General features: G+C 38.3%; 1 protein-coding gene across 1 annotated transcript in view; it reads right to left on the bottom strand.

Moving 5' to 3' along the window:
* FGF14 (fibroblast growth factor 14) overlaps positions 1-20,264 on the bottom strand; it is a 187,407-nt gene that overhangs the window by 122,741 nt on the left and 44,402 nt on the right. Inside the window, exons 2-3 of the mRNA XM_006114810.4 lie at positions 12,386-12,496; positions 2,427-2,530 (exon numbers count right to left, since the gene is read on the bottom strand). Of these exons, the coding sequence (XP_006114872.2) occupies positions 2,427-2,530; positions 12,386-12,496 (215 nt within the window). The remainder of the gene's footprint in view (positions 1-2,426; positions 2,531-12,385; positions 12,497-20,264) is intronic.

Raw genomic sequence — 20,264 nt, 5'->3', positions numbered from 1 at the left:
CCTCCGGAATAAAGCCCTATTCCGGAGGATCTCTTATTCCTACTTTGAAGCGGAAAAAAGCGGCGGACATCTTTATTTAAATCCCGCGGGGGATATTTAAATCCCCCGCGGATTTCCCTATTACGAAGTTTAAAATTAGCATGCCCCTTTCGGAAAAGGGGCCAGTGTAGACGTAGCCAAAGACTCTTCTACTGCATTCTGTATTATTTTCATTTATATTTGAAAATTATGTTTTCCCTTGGATTCCATATTTACATGAAAAAAGAGCATAGAATATTTTCCCAAGACATTGGCTACGTCTAGATTGGCATGATTTTCCTCAAATGCTTTTAACAGAAAAGTTTTTCCGTTAAAAGCATTTGCGGAAAATAGCTTCTAGATTGGCACGGATGCTTTTCCGCAAAAGCGCTTTTTGCGGAAAAGCATCCATGCCAATCTAGACGCGGTTTTGTGCAAGAAAGCCCTGATCACCATCGGGGCTTTTTTGCGCAAAACAGTTTTCAGCTGTCTACACTGCGCAAAAGCATTTCCGGAAAAGGTCTTTTGCCCAAATGGGAGCAGCATAGTATTTGCGCAAGAAGCACTGATTTCAGACAGTAGAAAGTCAGTGCTTTTGCACAAAATCAAGCGGCCAGAGTAGACAGCTGCTTTTGCGGAAAAACTTGCCAGTCTACACGCAGCCATTATGTATTGTTTCCCCTGCCTTACATAAGAAAAAGTGAAGGACTGAGCCATTCTCCCTGAAGAGCATCAATGCAGTACAATATGGTAAAAACATGGGAGCATACAAAAAACAGTTAATAGATGTTGACAACAACAGAAATACATATGTAAAGCATAAATTCTGAGAATCTGACTAATACACAACATACTGTATAATGGGTTCAACCTGCAAACATTTACCCGTCCACAAGAGTTTACTCATATGACTGGACTCATTTAAGACAATGGGGAACTTATACACATACACAACTTTTATTAGCAATGTGATCTCAGGATTGGAATCATAGTTACTAAGAGCTGTATTCTGCCGTCTTTGCTCATGTTCATTAGTACCTTGCAGAGTGATTTCAGTTGGATTATTTTTGAACAATACACAAACAAAGGCTGACACAATCCAACCACACAGATTTTCCCACTCTCCATAATTGCAGCTTAGCCATTAAGATGATACATTTTCTGGAAAAAAAAACCCATCTGGAAACATTCTTTAATGTTCAAAAGAGAGTGATGGGAACACTGTGGCATTATTGGTGGGCAAAAGGATATGCATACTGTATTGCTGCCACATAATGAAACAATCACATGACATGAATTCCATACATGTGAAACTTTGAGCAAATGGGAAGCCAAGAGTGCTCTAGTTTTGTTCACTGCTGGGAGATATTGCACATTGTGTTATTTTTTTCAATGACAGAATACACTTTTTTCCTTCTAATTAACTTTTCAATAACAGTCCTGCGTTTAAAACAAATAGAGTACTTTCCTTCAGGTTATAGAAAGAAAATCTACCAATTTCTTCTCAAGACACACTGGAAACAGCACATTATATTTTAACTCAGCGTGGCCTGGAATATTGTCTGATATAATACATTTAAAGAGAATGAGATACAATGGGAACACAGCATCCACTGCAATGAAAGAAAAAAAAGTCTAACACCTGGTTGATACTGTCATTGAGTTAACCCTGTATAACACTGAGACTTTTCACAGCTGTAACACCACCACACTTTGACTTATTCAAATTAACTGTTTTGAAATATATCAAGATATTTTACTTAACAGCATCATTTTGTCTGAAGGAACTTTTTTTAGCTTTGGCCATTTTGTAGGAATGTATTATTCTATGCAATTCTTACCAAGCATATTTTTTCAAAATCCTTTACAATCATATACTATTTTTATTACTGCAAGTGATGTTTCAAATTCTAATATTTTAGCCATTCAAAAAAGGATTTCATATACACAATCAAAAATATAGATATATAACAAGAATGTACATTACATTACACAAAGTACCTTATATTTCACTGAATTAATCATTCAGATAACTTTTGTAGCAAGTTTTACATCCTGAACAGCATGCCAATAATGAAGGCACTGCACACACAGAAAAGTTCTAGAGTATTTAACTGAAAATTATAACCCATCTGTGGCTTTACTAAACTATCCCACAGATTTCAGTAGCTAAATATAACATTGCTATAGAATTCTATATAATGTTTTTAGAAAATTCTACAGCAATGATATCATTTTCTGTTAAATTCTACAGGTTTCTAGAGCATTTTTAAAGAACCTAAAACATACTGATTTAATCACTATTCATTTCTATAGAACTTATTAAAAGTGAGCTATGTCTCATTCCAGTACACATTTCTGTATTGGATACATCAAAGAATTAAAAATATCTGCAGCATGCTACTTACTGATGTGTAGAGGAAGCCTTCTCCATTTAGGGCTATATACAACCCTGTCTTTACACCCTGGATAGCGACAACTCGTAGTCCCACTGGTATAAGGTTGAATAGAGCTGTTAATATAAATATGATCTGTCACAGATATGCACTAATACACAGTGCATTTGCATAACCAAAATCAAGAACAAATAACAACTGTTACTGCATCCTCAAAAAGCTCTGATTTCAATAAAATGTTATTTAAGAAAGCATTGTTACTGGTTAAGTTATACTTATTTTGAAATTTTAATTGGCAATTATTACTGTAGAATTTTAATACTGGCACAATTGCTAAATAGCAATAAAAAGAATATCTGATCTGACTGCAAAGGATTAAAGTAGCATCACAGTTTAAATGAATGGAAAATGCTGTAACCATCTAAAAGTGGAGGGGACAGAAACAATTTCTAAGTATAACATTTTGGCATCTATTTGTTTCATGCAGAAAGTCATAATAGCAATCACAAATTATTCTGCAGAATGAAAATCTTTCATGACCTCTGTGATTTTTTTCCCCTTTAATCCTTAAAGGTACTAAGTGGCACCCTCAAATAAAACTGCTTTCAGCACAGCAATAACTCAAGAACTGAAAATGAGATAGATATTTTTGTTGAGGACATCTTTGATATAAGCAACAGTACATAGATCCAGTATATGGGAAAGCACTTAGATTTCTATGCAGAAATATAGGCAAGCACACATATAACTGGAACTTGAGCAAACGCATGTGCATGAGCTGTCCTGAAAAATGATGCATTCCTAAATTGAGGTTTTAAAGAGAAACACCCAATAAGAGCTATAGTAACAAAGGTACATAGATTTGATAAAAAGGTGAAGGAAACCTTAAAAAGGAAATAAACAAGGTGTATAAAATATTAGTTTTCTGGCAAGTGAAACATTGACCTACTTTATGCCATATTACACCAATAAGCACAAATGACTTTGCTGACTTGGATTATAAAAGAAAACACAATTACTATTAATCAATGGGGGTCTGAGGAACAGCCTGAGACAGAGGTTATGCTATAGAGCTTAAGCCCTGGATGAGCTAGGAACTGGGAGAGGCACAGGCCCTTGGTTGAAAAGCAAAATTGTATGTACAGAAAAAAAAGGGAAATGCATTCACTATGAACAAAGTAGATATGAAACCATGGTACAAGAGCTTCAGTTTGGTCAGAACATGGCTTCAGAGATGTAACGGCGACAGCATTGACTCAGAGGAAGCTAATCACATCTATGTAATATTGAAATGGTAATACTATAAAATATTCTCTCCACATGTATCAACATTATCAGGAATATGCCCGTGCAATACATGAATACATGAAATGTGATCCTATTAAGAAGTATAGCCACAGTGAAAAAGTTGGAAGATACAAGATAAAGCAGCATACTTCCCTGCAGCTGCAGAAGGAAAAGGAAGTGCATAAATAAGAACTCCAGAAGGTACAGAGAACAAATTGATGGATTTATATAAGAGAAGAATTAAGAGGTGTTATACAGACAGTTATGCATGAGCCAAAAATTAGCATCGATATGCATTTTTTGTCCTGCTGTAGCTTTTAAGGACTTCAGTCAGACAAAGGGAGTTCTTATTGGTCTAGTCATTGTACTTATAGTAAACTCATGCACCTAATCTCATCTGAAACAAGATGCTATGAATGTGACAAAAAAAAAGAATGGAAGGGATCTGGAAATTAAAATTGTAATGAAAAATAAACCACTGGAATACCTAGATTAGCTATTGCACATTTTTATAGCTTCTGAGGGTTCCAAATCATCTGAAAGTTTTAAAATAGTAAGTAACATCAATTATCCACAGCTGACACACAACAAAGACACCATTATTTGGATGGCTTCTTGTAAGATGTCATAGCAGAATTAGGTCTTGAGTAGGGATCTGAAGGAGGAGGGAATCTGGAGGATTAAACCTTACACATGAATGCAAGGATATTATTCCATAACTAAAGAGGTGCAAGAAAAGCACAGGATATATTGACAGAAGAATCAGTCAAATGGGCATTCAAGACGGAGATAAAAAAAAGAAAAGAAAATTGTGGGAGGAAATCTGGATGTGCATTAATAGCATAATGTTTGTACAGCACCTGGCACAATGGAATCCTGGTGCATCACTAGGTCTCCTCGGTGCTATAATAATAAAAATAATCATAATAATAACAACAACAGAGAGAAGAGAGCATATATATCCAGTCTTCTATTCCTGATCATTAAGGGGCAATGGGTAGGAAATCAAACAATTTCATTAAAGAAAAATGCACAAAGAAGAGCCAGGAAAACTGTTAAAAATAATCTACTCCAAATCACAGAATTTTCTTCAAAATCTTTTGGAAAGCAATCTTCAGTGACATCACATGAGAAAAAAGAAACAGGAACAGAGTCAGACAATGACAACCCACGATGGAGATTTGCAGACTTGAAATAATTATAGTGCTTTTTTAGGCAAATGATGAGAAAACAAATTACAGAAGTTCGTGTTTATTGACTCTTTGTAGTTCAGAAAGCATTGAGAGAAGGATTTAATTAAATGTCTTTTTAAGGCTGCCAAATTATAACCTTACTTCCTCAGCACTTAAGGAACTGAACTAGTGCATGAGCTATTAAAATATAAAGCAGAATGCTGGAACTCTGCTAACAAAGAGCATTGGCCCAGTACTTGAGAGCGTGCCTGGATTTCATTCCACAAGACATGTCATTGGGACAAAGGAGATTAATGTACATACAACTATGGATGCACATATGCCCAGCATAACTCTTTAGGTGCACACTGATTTCAACAAAATACTCTTCAGCTTAGGCTCAGTATGTGATATCCACATGCTCATATGTCAGTCAAATGAAAACCAATTTCCTACAGAACCTGATTGTGCAGTACTCCTCAGTGAGGGCTATTTCTATGCTACCTTGCAACTGTCAAACTTCTAGCACTTCAGATGTAATCCCATTAATCACTCACTAAAGATTCATTTGAACAATTTAGACCCAGCACTTAGCGAAGGGTAAACAGCACTGCTACATTTCTATCAGAGTTGTACAGTCTCCCTCAGTGAAGCACAAAGCTTTTCAAAGTTTCTCAGCATAAAGAGTTAACTACATAGGGAGCTGGATGTAGAGCTATAGCTCTGTCTCCTCCCCACTCCTTTAAAGCACAATTAGTTTCCCTGGAGTAATAAGTATTATTGAGGGAGCAACCCTGTACTGCTCAGAGTCTGTAATTCTGCATGGGTTTTTCTGGGGGCAGCAGAGCACCCTCTTCCCATACTGCACAATTACATAAAGGCAAGGAAGAACGTGGTCCTAAATAAGAATTGAGAAATGCAGACAAATAATCTAGTCAGTGGAAAACCCCTCCTGGCTCACAGCCTAGACACAGTTCCCTTAACTAGGTACTCCTCGGCTGTCTCTACACTGGGCCACTTATTCTGAAAAATCAGCCGCTTTTCTGGAATAAGCTGCGAGCTGTCTACACTGGCCCTTGAATTTCCGGAAAAGCAATGACGCTCTACTGTACAAAATCAGCCGCTATTCCGGAAAAACTATTCTGCTCCCGCTCGGGCATAAGTCCATATTCCAGAACACTGTTCCGGAAAAGGGCCAGTGTAGACAGCCCAGTAGTCTTTTCCGGAAAAAAGCCCCAATCAAGAAAATGGCGATCGGGGCTCTTTTCCGGAAAAGTGCGTCTACATTGGCCACAGACGCTTTTCCGGAAAAATGGCTTTTCCGGAAAAGCAGCCTGCCAATGTAGACACTCCTTTTCCGGAAAAACTGAAAACGGAATAGTATTCCGTTTTAAGCAGTTCCGGAAATTCATGCCAGTGTAGACACAGCTCTCATGTTTTTCATATTTTGTATGGTATCTTAACAGAGAGAATGTCTTATGAATGATCCCCATTTCCTCCTATTTATGATTGCACAGTCACCTCCTCTCACATTTCCAATCACATAACTCCATAGTAGTAACTACAGCAAGGCTACGTCTAGATTGCATCCCTTTTTCGTAAAAGGGATGCAAATTAAACGTATTGCAATTGCTAATGAAGCGGGGATTTAAATCTCCCCCGCTTCATTAGCATAAAAATGGCTGCCACTTTTTTTTGGCATGGAGCTTTGCCGGAAAAAAGCGCCAGTCTAGACGTGGATCTTTCGGAAAATAAAGCCATTTCCGAAAGATCCCTTATCCCTCTTAAAACCCCTCTTCCCCCCTTATGCTCCGTCTGGTTACAGCCAGCATGTGTGCTCAGCGGCAGGCTTTTTAATTAGCTGGTCAGGAGCGCTTGGCATTTTGATGCCGGAGTATCAGGAGTGCCGAACAGTTGGATGCCGGACTATCGGAGTTTTACTGTATTTCAGAATAAGCATTATTCCTCTCAGAATGAGGTTTACAGATTTCAGAATAAGACATCCGTTATTTCCAAATCTGGAATAGCTGTGTACCTGCTCACATTGTTATTTTGAAATAATGCTAGTTATCTCGAAATAACGGTGCGGTGTAGACGCACCCTCACATAGTAGGCCTAAATGTCAGTCACTTGGCCTGATCTCCCTCACATAGAATCTACCACATCTAAGAATTCAGCTATGCTGTCTGCAAAATGGGTCTTTTCACTGGAATTTGTCTTTTCTTAAAATAAAAAAAATTTGGAAAATTATATATGTATTTCAACCCTATCTTCAAAAAGAGTATAAATTGAGTGGCAAAACCAAGCATTCAAAAATTAAGAATCGCCTGAATTAAGGTTGACTGTGCAACCTAAACTCATTCTGCTGCTTTTTAATTATGGGATCACATACTATTTTTTCCACGGGATCTGTGTCTCATTCAGTGCACAGAACAGAGCTGTTCTGCGAATGAATAAGGGTTGTATAGTGAAGGAGCCTGTTGTGTGTAAGATCCTTTCCTTTGTTACAGAATGCCAGATAATAAAGCTTTCACTGTATATAATTGAAAGCTAAATACAGGAAATAGCATTTAGATGTTAAAATCAGGTTTACTTTACATCAGAAAAAACACATCATCCTTGCTTTTTCTTGTTTTTAATTCATGCCTATTTTTTTTAGAAAACAAAGAAACAAACCAAATACCTATCAATTCTGTGTAGTTGTTTTGGTTTAATTATACGAAAACTGGACCCTTGTGCTTATGATACATAATCAGTAAATTGGTTACTGTTCGAAATAAATATATTGTACTGAAATATGTTAATGATTATTGTTTAAGGTCTCTCTGGAGGGAGAAACAAAATGAGATAGTAAGTTAAGGTAGTCTCATGGGGTTGCAATTAAGGATGTTATGAAGCAAATCAATAGCTAATTGTGTAGTCGATAGAATTAGTCGATAGAAGGGAGTTACTCCCCCACCCCGCTGTGTCTCTTCAGTTTAAACGTAGTAAGAGCTGGACTGCCTGCCCACCCAGCTCCTACTACATTTCAACTGCAGGACCACAGCCAGGGTAAATCCTGGACCTGGTGCAAGTCAGAACTGAGCCGGGCTTGCCCAGTCCCAACTCGCACTGGAGTCCAAGCCAGCGTCCATGAGGGTCCCAGCTGGGAGCTGGGACACCCCTGCAGAGCGGGGCTGCTCCAACAGCAGCCCCAGTCCCTATTTCTGGGCTGCTGCAAATGCAGACCAAGTTTGCAGCCAGCCCCAGCTGGCTTATTTGTCAGATCCACTTTTCAAATCAACTGTGCTCAGCCTGTGGAAAACAATGAAAATTCAAACTGTCCCTAAAGGAGGTCTGCACCACACGAAATGAGTATCGGTACACTTTTGAGGCCAACATAGGTTTGAGTCTACAGTAGTAATCAGTATTATTTCTATACCAGCATCAAGTGAGCTCAGAAACAGAGCAACATACCAATTGAGGGGAGAAGAGAAGGTCAAGTTAAGATAGAAGGAAAACTGAAGAAAAAAGAAGCATTGGAATAAAACTTATTTGGCACTCCCAGTGAAAAGTCTGCAAATAAAGGTCTCAATGCATGAGCTATGGTTTCAACAAGTGGCCCCAATTTTATGAAGCAAGATATGAAAGCTAATTCATCAGATGGACTAGTCCATGCCTCTTCAGCCAATGTTAACATAATCTAGGAGAAATGAAGACCCCAACAGAAAACAGCTCTGTCCAATTCAGGCTCATCTTGTATGTCTGTCATCATGATATTAAGCACTTCCAGAAGTTCATTAAGTGACATGCAAATATTTATCAAGAGTGATCCTTTTTTTCTTACTTCCACTCCCCAATCAGCCCTTCCTTCTGATTTAAGATAAGCTATGGTCCCATTATTGCTCCTGTGAAGTTGCAGGATGGGATTTCAAAAGCACTCAGCACTAGTCTAACTCCCCTGCATTGAAATCACTGGTAAAATTCCCAATGACTCCAACGGAAGAAGCATTAGACTAACAGGCAGTATTTTGAAAATCCAACACATTATAAATACCTAGAAGCTTTATTTTAAAAGACAATCTTTGGTTGGATTGTAATGGAAGCCCTAGACATGCATTTACCAAAACTAAGAAACCACCAGACCTTGAAGTTACCCTTGTCCTACCTCCCTATGGCATCTTCTATCATTTGTTATTCCTATGCCTTCAGACATATCTAAAATTAGATATGGTGAGGAAGTAGAGATCATATTTTTGTATTTATTCTCTAGATGCCTGGTACAAGTTTGGATGTTATATAAATAATAAATAAGCAGAAGAAAAGGCTGTGTGACACAACCTCTCAGAATGCTTCTCTGCCAGGGACTCAAAGCACTCCTTTTTCATCCTTCCCTCACTTGTCATTCCCATCGATGCTCAAGGGAAGTCAACTGCTGAGCCAAACTATGGGTTGGGGAAAATTATTTCCTGTCATTTAGTGCCAATCAGCTGTAGTGCAGAGCATGTTGATAAAGCATGGAAGAGGCACAATTGTCCATATCACCCAGGAACATTAAGCCAGCAATGTTTTCATCAACTTGAATCCAAAGCTATTCGCAAAAAGGACAGGAAACTCTATTCTCCCTCTTCTGACCTAATTATCAATATATCCCTATATCCTTCACAATTTCAGGGAAGCTGTTAATCATATAGGTAAGGTACAAACTCAATAGTCAGAATAATTCTCATCTCCACTCCAAGCCAAGATGAGATAAGGATGGGAATGAGGTTCAATGCCGAATATTTCTTCCACTCTCATCCTTTGGGCCACCCAAAGCACATCCACAAGTAAGACTGGGGTTTGAATTATCAAAATAAGGAGATTGCAAAATAAAAGCAAAACAAAGGAGTAAAATCTAATCGTCCACAAGAAAAATTAGTGTTAAAAAAAGGGAAAAGGGAATAGTAAAAACAGAATGACAGTATAGGAAACTGAAAGGAAACAAAATGTACTGCAAAGACTAGGGAATAAAAGGAAAGCACAGGAAAAAAGAAAATGAAGGGCTGGCAGCAGTAAGGAGACCGAAACATAACTGTTCATATATTCCTGGAAGTGCACAAGTGGTGACACTCATCCTTCTTATTTCCAAGATAGCATTGGCATTGTTATATTATTTATATTAAAATTTTAAGATGGCAAGACATGCATTGGACTGGTAACATTTTTAGTATTGTATTGCATTTATCACTGATGCATATATTGGACATGGTTCACCACTGTGTTGCTCACTTTTTACAATGGTATAAATCCATTGTTTAAATAAATCCTGTTTTCAAAGTGGCAACAGGATTAAAACAGTGGTGAATGGGAAATTGGGCCCATTTTTTTCAACAGCAAATAATGTTAAATTTCTGAGAAAACTCAGTCAAATCTCTAACTCATGCAAATATAAAATATAACATGGCCCACCATTATTTATCTTGAATATGAAATACCTTTATTTTGCACAGTCTGTTTTGGGACAAGAATGATTATTCTGCAATTTTGGAACTACGAGAGAATGTGAAATTGACAGGCAGAGACATAGAGAAAGGGAAGAAAAAACACTAAGGGTATGTCTAGACTACATGCCTCTGTCGCCAGAGGAATGTAAATTAGACTACCCGACATAGTCAATGAAGCCGGGATTTAAATATCCCCGGCTTCATTAATATAAAAATGGCCACCATGCTGTGCCGGCTCAGCTGATCATCAGCACAGCGCAGCAGCCAAGATGCAGATTGGTCGACAGGGAACGCCTTTGTCAACCGCTCCCTTATGCCTCGTGGAACGAGATTTACAGGAGCGGTCGACAAAGGCATTCCCTGTTGACCAATCCACATGTTGACTGCTGCGCTGTGCCGATGATCATCTGAGCTGGCACAGCACGGCAGCCATTTTTATTTTGATGAAGCCAGGGATATTTAAGTCCCGGCTACATTGGCTATGTCAGGTAGTCTAATTTACATGCCTCTGGCAACAGAGGCATGTAGTCTAGACATACCCTAAGAGAAATAAAGATTTGAGATTTTAAAAAGATGGCAGTGGAGAGAAGAAAGTAAGGTGTAGTGGCCGAGATTTTCAAAGATTTTAAAAGCCAAAATCATGTCTCCAAAAAAGATGTATCTATTGAGATGTATTATAATAATAAAAAGCACACCCATGTACTACTGACACTAGACAACTCCCCAGATGATGGCAGAGGAAAAGAAACACAAAGCCACATCCTGCAGACTTAATGCAAGCAAAATACATTCCTATTTAAGGCAATGGGAATCTTGTTTCTGTATGGCTTGCAGTATTCAGTTAATAGAGAAGAGGCATGAGAAATGGATGCGGGTGAAAAGAGAAACATGATTATGAAAATTAGGAAGGTGAGAAAGGCACACAGATAAAGAAAGAGAACAGTGACATACACATTAATTAGTTTGCTACAATCTGAAAGGTATAACAGTCAATAAAACAGTAACAACGTTTGCATATGAAATACATTGAGGACACATGTAGACTCAATAACTGAAGATATGACTAAACAGAAATAGAACCCACATTTCCCTCAATTTCTGCAGCCCAATCCCAATCAAGCATATATTAATGTATGAGTAATGAGTAAATACATGTCTTATACACAAAAAAGTATGCCTAAAAATAAACCTCAGATGTCTGCTGTGCTTTATGAAAATTATTCAGATTGAACCATTTGAGAGTGAGGGCAAGACCACTTAATTATCACTTGCCACTTAAATTGTGAAATATATATTCATTATCTGAATCAAAACATTCAGCCATATTATAATGAAAGAAATAACAGTATATATGATCCATGAAAGGTTTTAAAAGTTGTACCATTTTTGTTTGGTTGACTTTTTTAATTGTTTTCAGGTTTGTAGTCCCCACACTTGAAGAAATGCTTTTGAAGTCATTGGGACTCTTGTTGGGATAGGGACTGTAGAAGTCTCTTTAGTCCAATTCAACAAGATGTTTTACCATATGCTTTTCATTGGGACTAATAACATTCTTCAAGTTAAACATATGCTTAATTACACCGCCTTGTTTGTCAGAATTTCAATTATATTTTCTTTGGTTCCCTTTTCTATTTGGATAAAGGAAAAACATTGCTGATAAATGTTTTACAGTAGATTTTCAGAAGTGCTTCCTATTGGCCTAACTTTCCTATCTCTGATTTCAACTGGAATTTTAACATTGTCTTCAATGGGAGTAGAATTAGACCAACATTGAGCACTTTTGATAATCAGAAACTTCATGGCAGACACTAACAAAATGCATAGTTGCTTCTTTCCTGGATACTTTTTCACATAGGCAAGAGCACTCAGGATTCTTTAAAAGGCATGCTAGTGTTTAATATATTTTAAGTTGACAGAATCTTTTTTGTCAAAATATATCAAAATTCCTCAAAAACCATTAAAATACGTGTCCGGATGTATATAATTGAATGATTACATCTGCAATCTCTGTTTGAGATTAATACGTTCTCCTAGAGCAGTCACTTACTAGAATTACTGCTGTCATCCTTGGTTCCATCGAGAGTTCCATCGGGGTGCATTTGCAAGTAGTAGCCTTGCCTGCAATATAACCTGGTCACTATACCCTTGAGCTGGGGATCTGAAAGACAAACATATTTTGTCACTAGCCTCAAAAAATTTTCCAAACGTTATCCCTATTTCTCTCATTGTAGAAGGAAGACCATCTAAACAGGACAGTATCTGTTGGAGATGAAGAAAGAAAATTTCTTTCATCAGAATTTTACAACACCAGCTTTATGTCCTGTTTTCTCCTGTGAACATGCTTGATGGTAATTAACAGAGATAAAATAAACTCTACTACTGTATGAAAGACTCTAGTTTAAATTAATTAGCACCTACAAAGACATTTCAGATTGCAATTAAAGTAATTTAAAGAGCCTCGCTGAAAATATTTAAGGAAAAAATCATTTCTAACAACCTTGTTCATATTTAATAAAATTTAGATTTAATTATTATATTTCATTGATCACTCTTAGAAACACACACATGAAAAAAAAAACTTCCTTGGTTGCTTAGGGATGATCTGTTTCTTTGATTTAATTTCCTACCTGCAGTTTATATATTTTTGCATAATATTTAATCATAATTTAATGTGTAAGATACTAAAGTGTTTTATACGCTAATAAACAAGTATCACTAAAACCCCCACCTCTGAAAAAAAGTCACACTTACTGAAAGAAATAGGAGTTCTTCACTAGCAACAGTGTTTTTGAGGAGAGCTGAAAAATATCTTTTCAGTTATTTTCAGCTATTCAGTTAACGCCCAATTAAAAGCAAAAGGGGGATTTTAAAAAGATAAGTGCATTATCTCTCAGTTGGAATTTGGCTAGGACACCAGGGTTAACATCCCTACTTTAATGAGAATTGCCACTGGATTGTTTTAGGACCACAGAGCTTTAGCTTTATGCTTCATCTTAAAGATGGTACCTCATCATCAACTGTAAGACTTTGCTGACAAATGGATTAAATCATCCGAGGAAAGAATGCCTCCTTTCTGCAGTAGCTGAGTTTTTCTTAAATGTCTATCATCAATACATGCATGGTCCAGCTCTGCCTAACAAATTAGATGTGACTAGCTAGCAAACTGTGACGATGCAGCAATAATTTTGCATTTATGACATCATGTTCACCTCCATAACGATTAACTAATATCACAAAGATTTTATTAGAACTTCAGATGAATAATAAGTAGGAAGACTAGATGAAATTTTAAGGAATACAGATCCTGTTTTCATGCAAATTCTCTTATTTAGGGCCAGATTGTGAATCCCTTACTCATATCGATGAACAGTTACTCTCATGAGTATCCCCATTGACGTCAATAGAATTACTTGTAATATGGATAAGGAGATCAACAGCTTGGCCTTTAATGAAAAAGGAGATTGGAATATGGAAAACAGTGACATATAAACAGAATTATTCCTAACAGAATGTTTACAAAGTTTCCCACAAGGAGTCAGCTAGTATTGAAGGATCTACATAAATGATTAATTTGTCAAATTTTTGCAATGTATTTGCTATTCATAAAATGGTTAACAAGTTATTCTTTAAACAAACCAATTTACATTTTTTTTTCATTTTACACTCTAATGTTTCAGAGGCTTTTATTATAAAGACTACAGTACAAAAATGTTCAAAATATTATGAAATATAAGCCAATGTTCCACATATATATCATATTACAGTCTTGCAAACCTGACTTTAATGAGTGACTCATAATTGGACTACTTGTATGAAGTTTATTTATGTCATCAAAACTTTTAGGACCCTTACATAGGATTAATTTGACAAGTCTACTAAACGTTCTGAATTGCCTTTTATTTGAACTACTATTTTAATCAACATAATCTGGAAACTGCAAAACATTTTAATCATTCAAAAAAAGCACAAATCATAGAATAGAATCATGGAAGATTAGGCCTGTAAGAGATCTCAGGAGGTCATCTAGTCCAACTCTCTGCTCAAAGCAGGGCCAAACCCAACTAAATCATTCAGCCCGGGCTTTGACAAGCAATTCTTTCTAAGGCGATTCCAACAACTCCCTAGGTAACCCATTCCAGTGCTTCACCACTCTCCCAATGAAATAGTTTTTTTTTTAAATCCAACCTAGACCTCCCCCACTGTAACTTGAGACCACTAATTCTTGCTCTGTCATGTGCCACCACTGAGAATAGCCTGGCTCCATTCTCTATGGAACCCTGTACAGGTGGGCCCAGAGTCACTCTATGCTGCTCTTGCATGGCTGGGGCCAGAGTCCATCCGGACCATTCCTTTGTGGCTGGGGCTAGAGACGCTCTGGGCCAGTTCTGTGCAGCCTCAGCTGGGACACTGCTGGGCCACCACACACCAAGTTATAGAAGCTGGGGCCCCACCTGCCACCCCCATTCAGGCATGATCATGCCAGCAGATGCAGGCATGGCCCTGCCTGCTGTACCCTCATAACAGGTTGGACTCAGTCAGGGCTGCTTCAGCATGCTGCAGTTGGCCGTGAAACGGGTTACCCAATAAGTGTTCTGGTAAGCCTAATGCTCACCAGGTAAGTGGTTCAACGGTTAGCCTTTTACATCCCTAGGTATTACACATGTAACAATTTTATTTTTATATGTGTTTCTAAACTGATAAGCTCGAAATCAACAAACCATTCTTGATATCCGTTAAAACTGCCAAAACTGCAAGGATTAATTAGGAAATATTTAAAGCTAACCTGTTTGACAAATTCCTGAAATATTTCAAGAGATGGAAAGAGGAGAAAAATACAATGTTAGTAAAGATATAGGTCGTTATGTCTATGCTCAAAGCTGAAATGAATGCAAATAAGCTTTCAGCTACACAGAAAAAAATGGCATTTTTAATTAAAAACAATTACTATCTCCTGAAAAGGTTCAATTAAAGTCAATCATTATCAGAAACTATTTACATCTAATGTGCTGATTGACAAAGTTGAAATTTAGGATAGGCCTTCAAAATTACACTTTAATCGCCTTTTTAAAGCAATTTTCTTGGCTACTTAAAAATAAACTTGACTTGTTTTTAAAAAAGAAACAAGTGTACTGGTGGTCTTTTATTTTAAACCATCTCTTGGTTTATTAGTTGTACAAAATTACATGTTTGAGAAAATAATTTTCTGAGTGAACACAAGTTAAATCAGAATTTATGGCAATAAGGCAGACCACATTCAGTATTAGCAGTCTAGACATTGCATGTAGCGTTTATTAGTAGTCTAGAAATGCGTGAGTTGCATGAGTTGTGAATGCTTTCCACTATCAAAGATGTAGACTAATCTAGCCAGTTGCTAGACAAGCATGATTTGAAGCATGATTCATTTGAAGTTTCATTAAAAAAATTATTGGAATTGATTTACATAAAACTGATTTCTTATGCTTCTGATAAGAAAAGTACTTTTTAGAAGACAGAGAAAATAACAGAAGAAAAAGGATATAAAACTTTCCTGTTATAAATGTCTGTACTATTAAAAAAATCTTTCTTCTTAATTTTCCTTTTATCTCTAAAGTCTTAGAACCTCTTCTCCCAGGTGTGAGGAGAAAGTTTAGTTTCAGTTTTCCTGTTAGAAAAGTATGCCAAAATGCTCTTCCCCCTGCAAAATGTCAATCTCAACAAACCCTTATTTTCCAATATAATAATATATTGTACAAAACTGACATAGTGAATTTACATATTCAGTACTTGTTTACAAAAATTTACAAAATGTACATACTCAGTACTTGTTTATTGTAACATTCGCCATCTTCAATTCACTGTAAAAACATTAATTAATTAATTAATTAATTAATTGAAGGTGTGTTTAAAAGACTAAATTGCTCATTTGGTGATAAAGGTAGTTATGAAATTATCTGTTAATCTCCATCTCACAGTGAGTAAGTGTTCACCTCACAAAACTATTACAATTAGCCTCATGGTCAGCATCTTTAGTAAAGAGATGTAGGGATGAGAAGGCAGGAACACTGGCAGAGAAACCTACTGTATTATAGCTTTTCTCTGTTTTGGCCCTGGTAATAGCGTGTCTCTCCCAACAAATGAAGGAGTTATTCTGCCTCTTCTTAGGTATCTGTCAGTAAAGTACTCTGTCTGAAATGAAATGGTTTTTCAATTACTCAGCCGCTTCATCTCAAAACTGTCCCTTCTATCATGGCTTGTGACACACCACAGTGGATACTGCCACTTGGAGACTATTGCTCCAGATATTCTTCACTATTAGTGATGCTGACAGAAGCATTTTTGAGGTCCTCAAGAAATAAAATGTGATTGTTTCTTCTGGCTGTTTGTCAAGTGCCACAAGTGTCAAACCCAGGCCACTAGAGCTGCCAGGCAGAAGCCATATTCTCTGTGCCGTTGAGCTGCAAAGGCTGAAAGAGAGAACTGCTAGAAAGAAGCTATAATCATCTGACCTGCTGAGTCAGTGAGTAACAGCAGATGGCTAATTGGACACCACCATGTAGAAGGCTTCCTGTTCCTATTCCATTCCCTATCTGAGCAACTAGTTACTAGGCCTGATGCTTCTCAGACTTCTGAGACAAGTCCCTGATCCCACAGTTGCTGATTGTGGCTTGACTTTTGGTATGACTTCTGCCCAGTCTCTGTTTTGGCTCTTTCACATGACTGTTAATCTCAGTCTCACAGTGAGTAAGTGTTCACCTCACAAAAACTATTACAATTAGTCTCATGGTCAGCATTTTTAGTAAAGAGAAGTAGTGATGAGAAGGCAGGAACACTGGCAGAGAAACCTACTATATTATAGCTTTTCTATGTTTTGGCCCTTTCACATGACTTGTGATTCTGACTCCAGATTTACTCCTAACATGAGCACAACCCTGACTACTCCTGAGCCCATGAACTAGGTCCAACAGCCCACATTATGGGCCCTGACAGCTTGCTTAGACCACCCAGGTCTCTGCTGAGACTTATGTTTGAGCCCTTGGACTGATTATGGACACTGCTAAGGCTCTCACCATGCCTTTGCGCCAGGGCCCTACAAGACTTCAGGAGTAGATCACTGCCTTCAAGGCACAAACCTGACAACTAAGGTACTCAAGTACGACAGCTTCAGAAGGAAATCATTCCTTGCAGGAGCAAACTATGGCACTTGGAGCAGCTGTGGGTAACCATTCTGCTTCTCGTACAACACAAGCTCAGGATGACCAGCCCAGAGTTCCTTTGCTGGAGAGAGATGATGGTACCCTCAAACAAGTTTTGTGTATTCATTACCCAATGAAGGCTCCTCTTTATGCTCCAGGCTCAGAACTATGTCACAGAAGTGAAGGTGGGGTTAGTACCAGTTCTCTCTAAGATGTGGGCAGCAATTTCACAGGTGATTAAACAACCCTGGCCAGTCAGTTAGCTCTGTGCAGGGAGCTCTGAGCGGACAGGGCTGATTAATTACTTGTGAGACTGTGCTGTCTCTCCCCCCCCCCCCCCCCCCCCCCAGCTTAGAGGGAACACTGGTTAGTACTGAGCTTACTTACCATGAAAGCCTTGGTAAAGGACACTCTCTTTTGAGAACAGATTCACTGGGCACTAACCAACTGGGACTCATTTTTACAATCTGCACAGCAGAGACTATCGTACGAAACTCCAGCAAATTCTGGGATCAACCCTATCCTACATCAGTCAGTTAAGACGTCTGACCATAGATACTGCCTGGAACGATGCACCACTCCTCCATCAGTTTCACCAGGGCTGTGAAGACGAACTAGAAAATGAGAAGAACAGGTGGATACCACTACCAGTTTAAAGTCCTTCATGGGCCTGTGCATCTGGATAGATACCAGATTGCACAAAGTACAAGTGGAACATAGGGGGAGCCTGCCAATCTCCCTCACTCTACCTAAAAAACTCCAATCTTAAGACCAAGCAAGCTTAACTTCAATTGAGTCCATATCAGTTGACATTGGATGGCCTGACCTATCTCCAGATATGTCTAGACTGCATCCCTCTGCCAGCAGAGGGATGCATATTAGGCAGGTCGACATTGCAAATGAGGCAGGGATTTAAATATCCCATGCCTAATTTGCATAAATGGCCACCACATTTTGCCGACTCAGCACTTTGTCAGCAAAAAGCAGCAGTCTAGAGGGGGATCTGTCGAGAAAGAAAGCCTTATTTGACAGATCCTGTAAACCTCCTTGCAGGAGGCATAAGGGATCTGTCGAAAAAGGCTTTCTTTCTCGACAGATCCCCCTCTAGACTGCTGCTTTTTGCCGACAAAGTGCTGAGTTGGCAAAACATGGCAGCCATTTTTATATAAATTAGGCGTGGGATATTCAAATTCCTGCCTCATTTGCAATGTCGACCTGCCTAATCTGCATCCCTCTGCCGACAGAGGGATGCAGTCTAGACATACCCTCCAGGAGAACAAGAAGGCAGAGAAGAGAACTCCTGCTCCTATTGTGAAGGATCAAGGCATGCAGTATCCATGGGTCCTGTCAAAATCCCTGCTAACAGGGAAGAGACTAACCCCACACTCAGTCAGGGATGAAAGGCTGGGTACCAGCAAGGATAGACCTCAAGCTTATGTTTACCAAGGAGTTCCCCATTCAGCTCTACATCTACAGACTGCTCTGCAATTATGGATCCTATAGATTGAGTGGGCCTTTCCCATATAGTGGGCCTTGATTGATTAAGGAGCAGGGAACACCTTTATGATTTTTGCTATGGCCTGGTTCCAAAGTCTCCCAATACAATCTAAGTTCACCAAAGATTTGGCAGAAACAGTAGATGGGTCTCCACTGTCATTGGACCCAGTTACACAGGAGACCACACCACTAGAAATGATGAATGGGGAGCACCAAAAAGATTTTAGTGGCACCCTGGTCCATTTGTCCTGTACCCCATATACTATGATCCTGATAAGTCATTGTCTTTCCATTGAGCATCTGTAGGGAGCATTGCCTTCTAATTTGAAATTCTAGAAACCAAGCCAGAGGATTCTGCTCCAGTAACCCAGATGTTCCTCCTCATGGTAGCGACCATGTCAGACCTATCAAAGACATCCCTGCATGATGGACCACATCTTCCTATGAAATACCAAGATTACCATCACATCTTTGAAAAACAGACTCACTAGCCCTGCATCTTGTTTATGATTTGCCCTACTGACCTTCAGCCAGGAGCCAATGTTCCATTCGGGCATATATATTCTATGTCTGATTGGAGCTTGCAGCATTAAAAGAGTATCTCCGGGAGAACCTAGGTAAAGGTTTTATCCACAGCTTTAGTTCCCCCTGCTTTTTGTGAAGAAAGATACCTCTTACAGTCTGAATAGACTATAGGGTGCTGAACCAAATAATTATACATCAGTAATACCCTGACTGAGACCTGCAAGCCTCAAGTGGCTCTATAATGTGTCTCCTGTGGCTCTTTGCAGTACATGATATTAAAATGCTGTGCAATTTAATTATTAACCAGTCTAAGCTATTAATCAATCAGGATGCTATTACTATGTTGTTAGCCAATTGTAGTTGATAAAATAATAAGATTTGGTCAGACATTTTGCAGGAGACACATTAGATGGCCACTCTGGCTCTCAAACCTCAGTCTGAGTATCAGTGATGTACAGTTATTTGGTTCAGTGCCCTGTAGTCTACTTAGAATCTGAGAGCCAGTTAATGAAACAATGAATTTATACTACTGTCACTCTTTTGAGTAATGCTAATAATTAATTTGTCTTCTAAATCACAAAGATCTGAATATCCTTGCTATATATAATTGGTGCTCCTTACCACTAATTCCAGAACTCCAAAAACTGAGTAGTATTTACTACACTGGACCTTAGAAGATCATATAATTTAGTTTGAAACAAGGCAGGGGATGAGTGGAAGACAGCCTTTAGA

This window comes from Pelodiscus sinensis, chromosome 1 (assembly GCF_049634645.1).
Source record: "Pelodiscus sinensis isolate JC-2024 chromosome 1, ASM4963464v1, whole genome shotgun sequence".
Lineage (NCBI taxonomy): Eukaryota > Metazoa > Chordata > Testudines > Trionychidae > Pelodiscus > Pelodiscus sinensis.
Note: the sequence above shows the minus strand (reverse complement) of the source record. Positions and strands in the feature narration are given on the sequence as shown.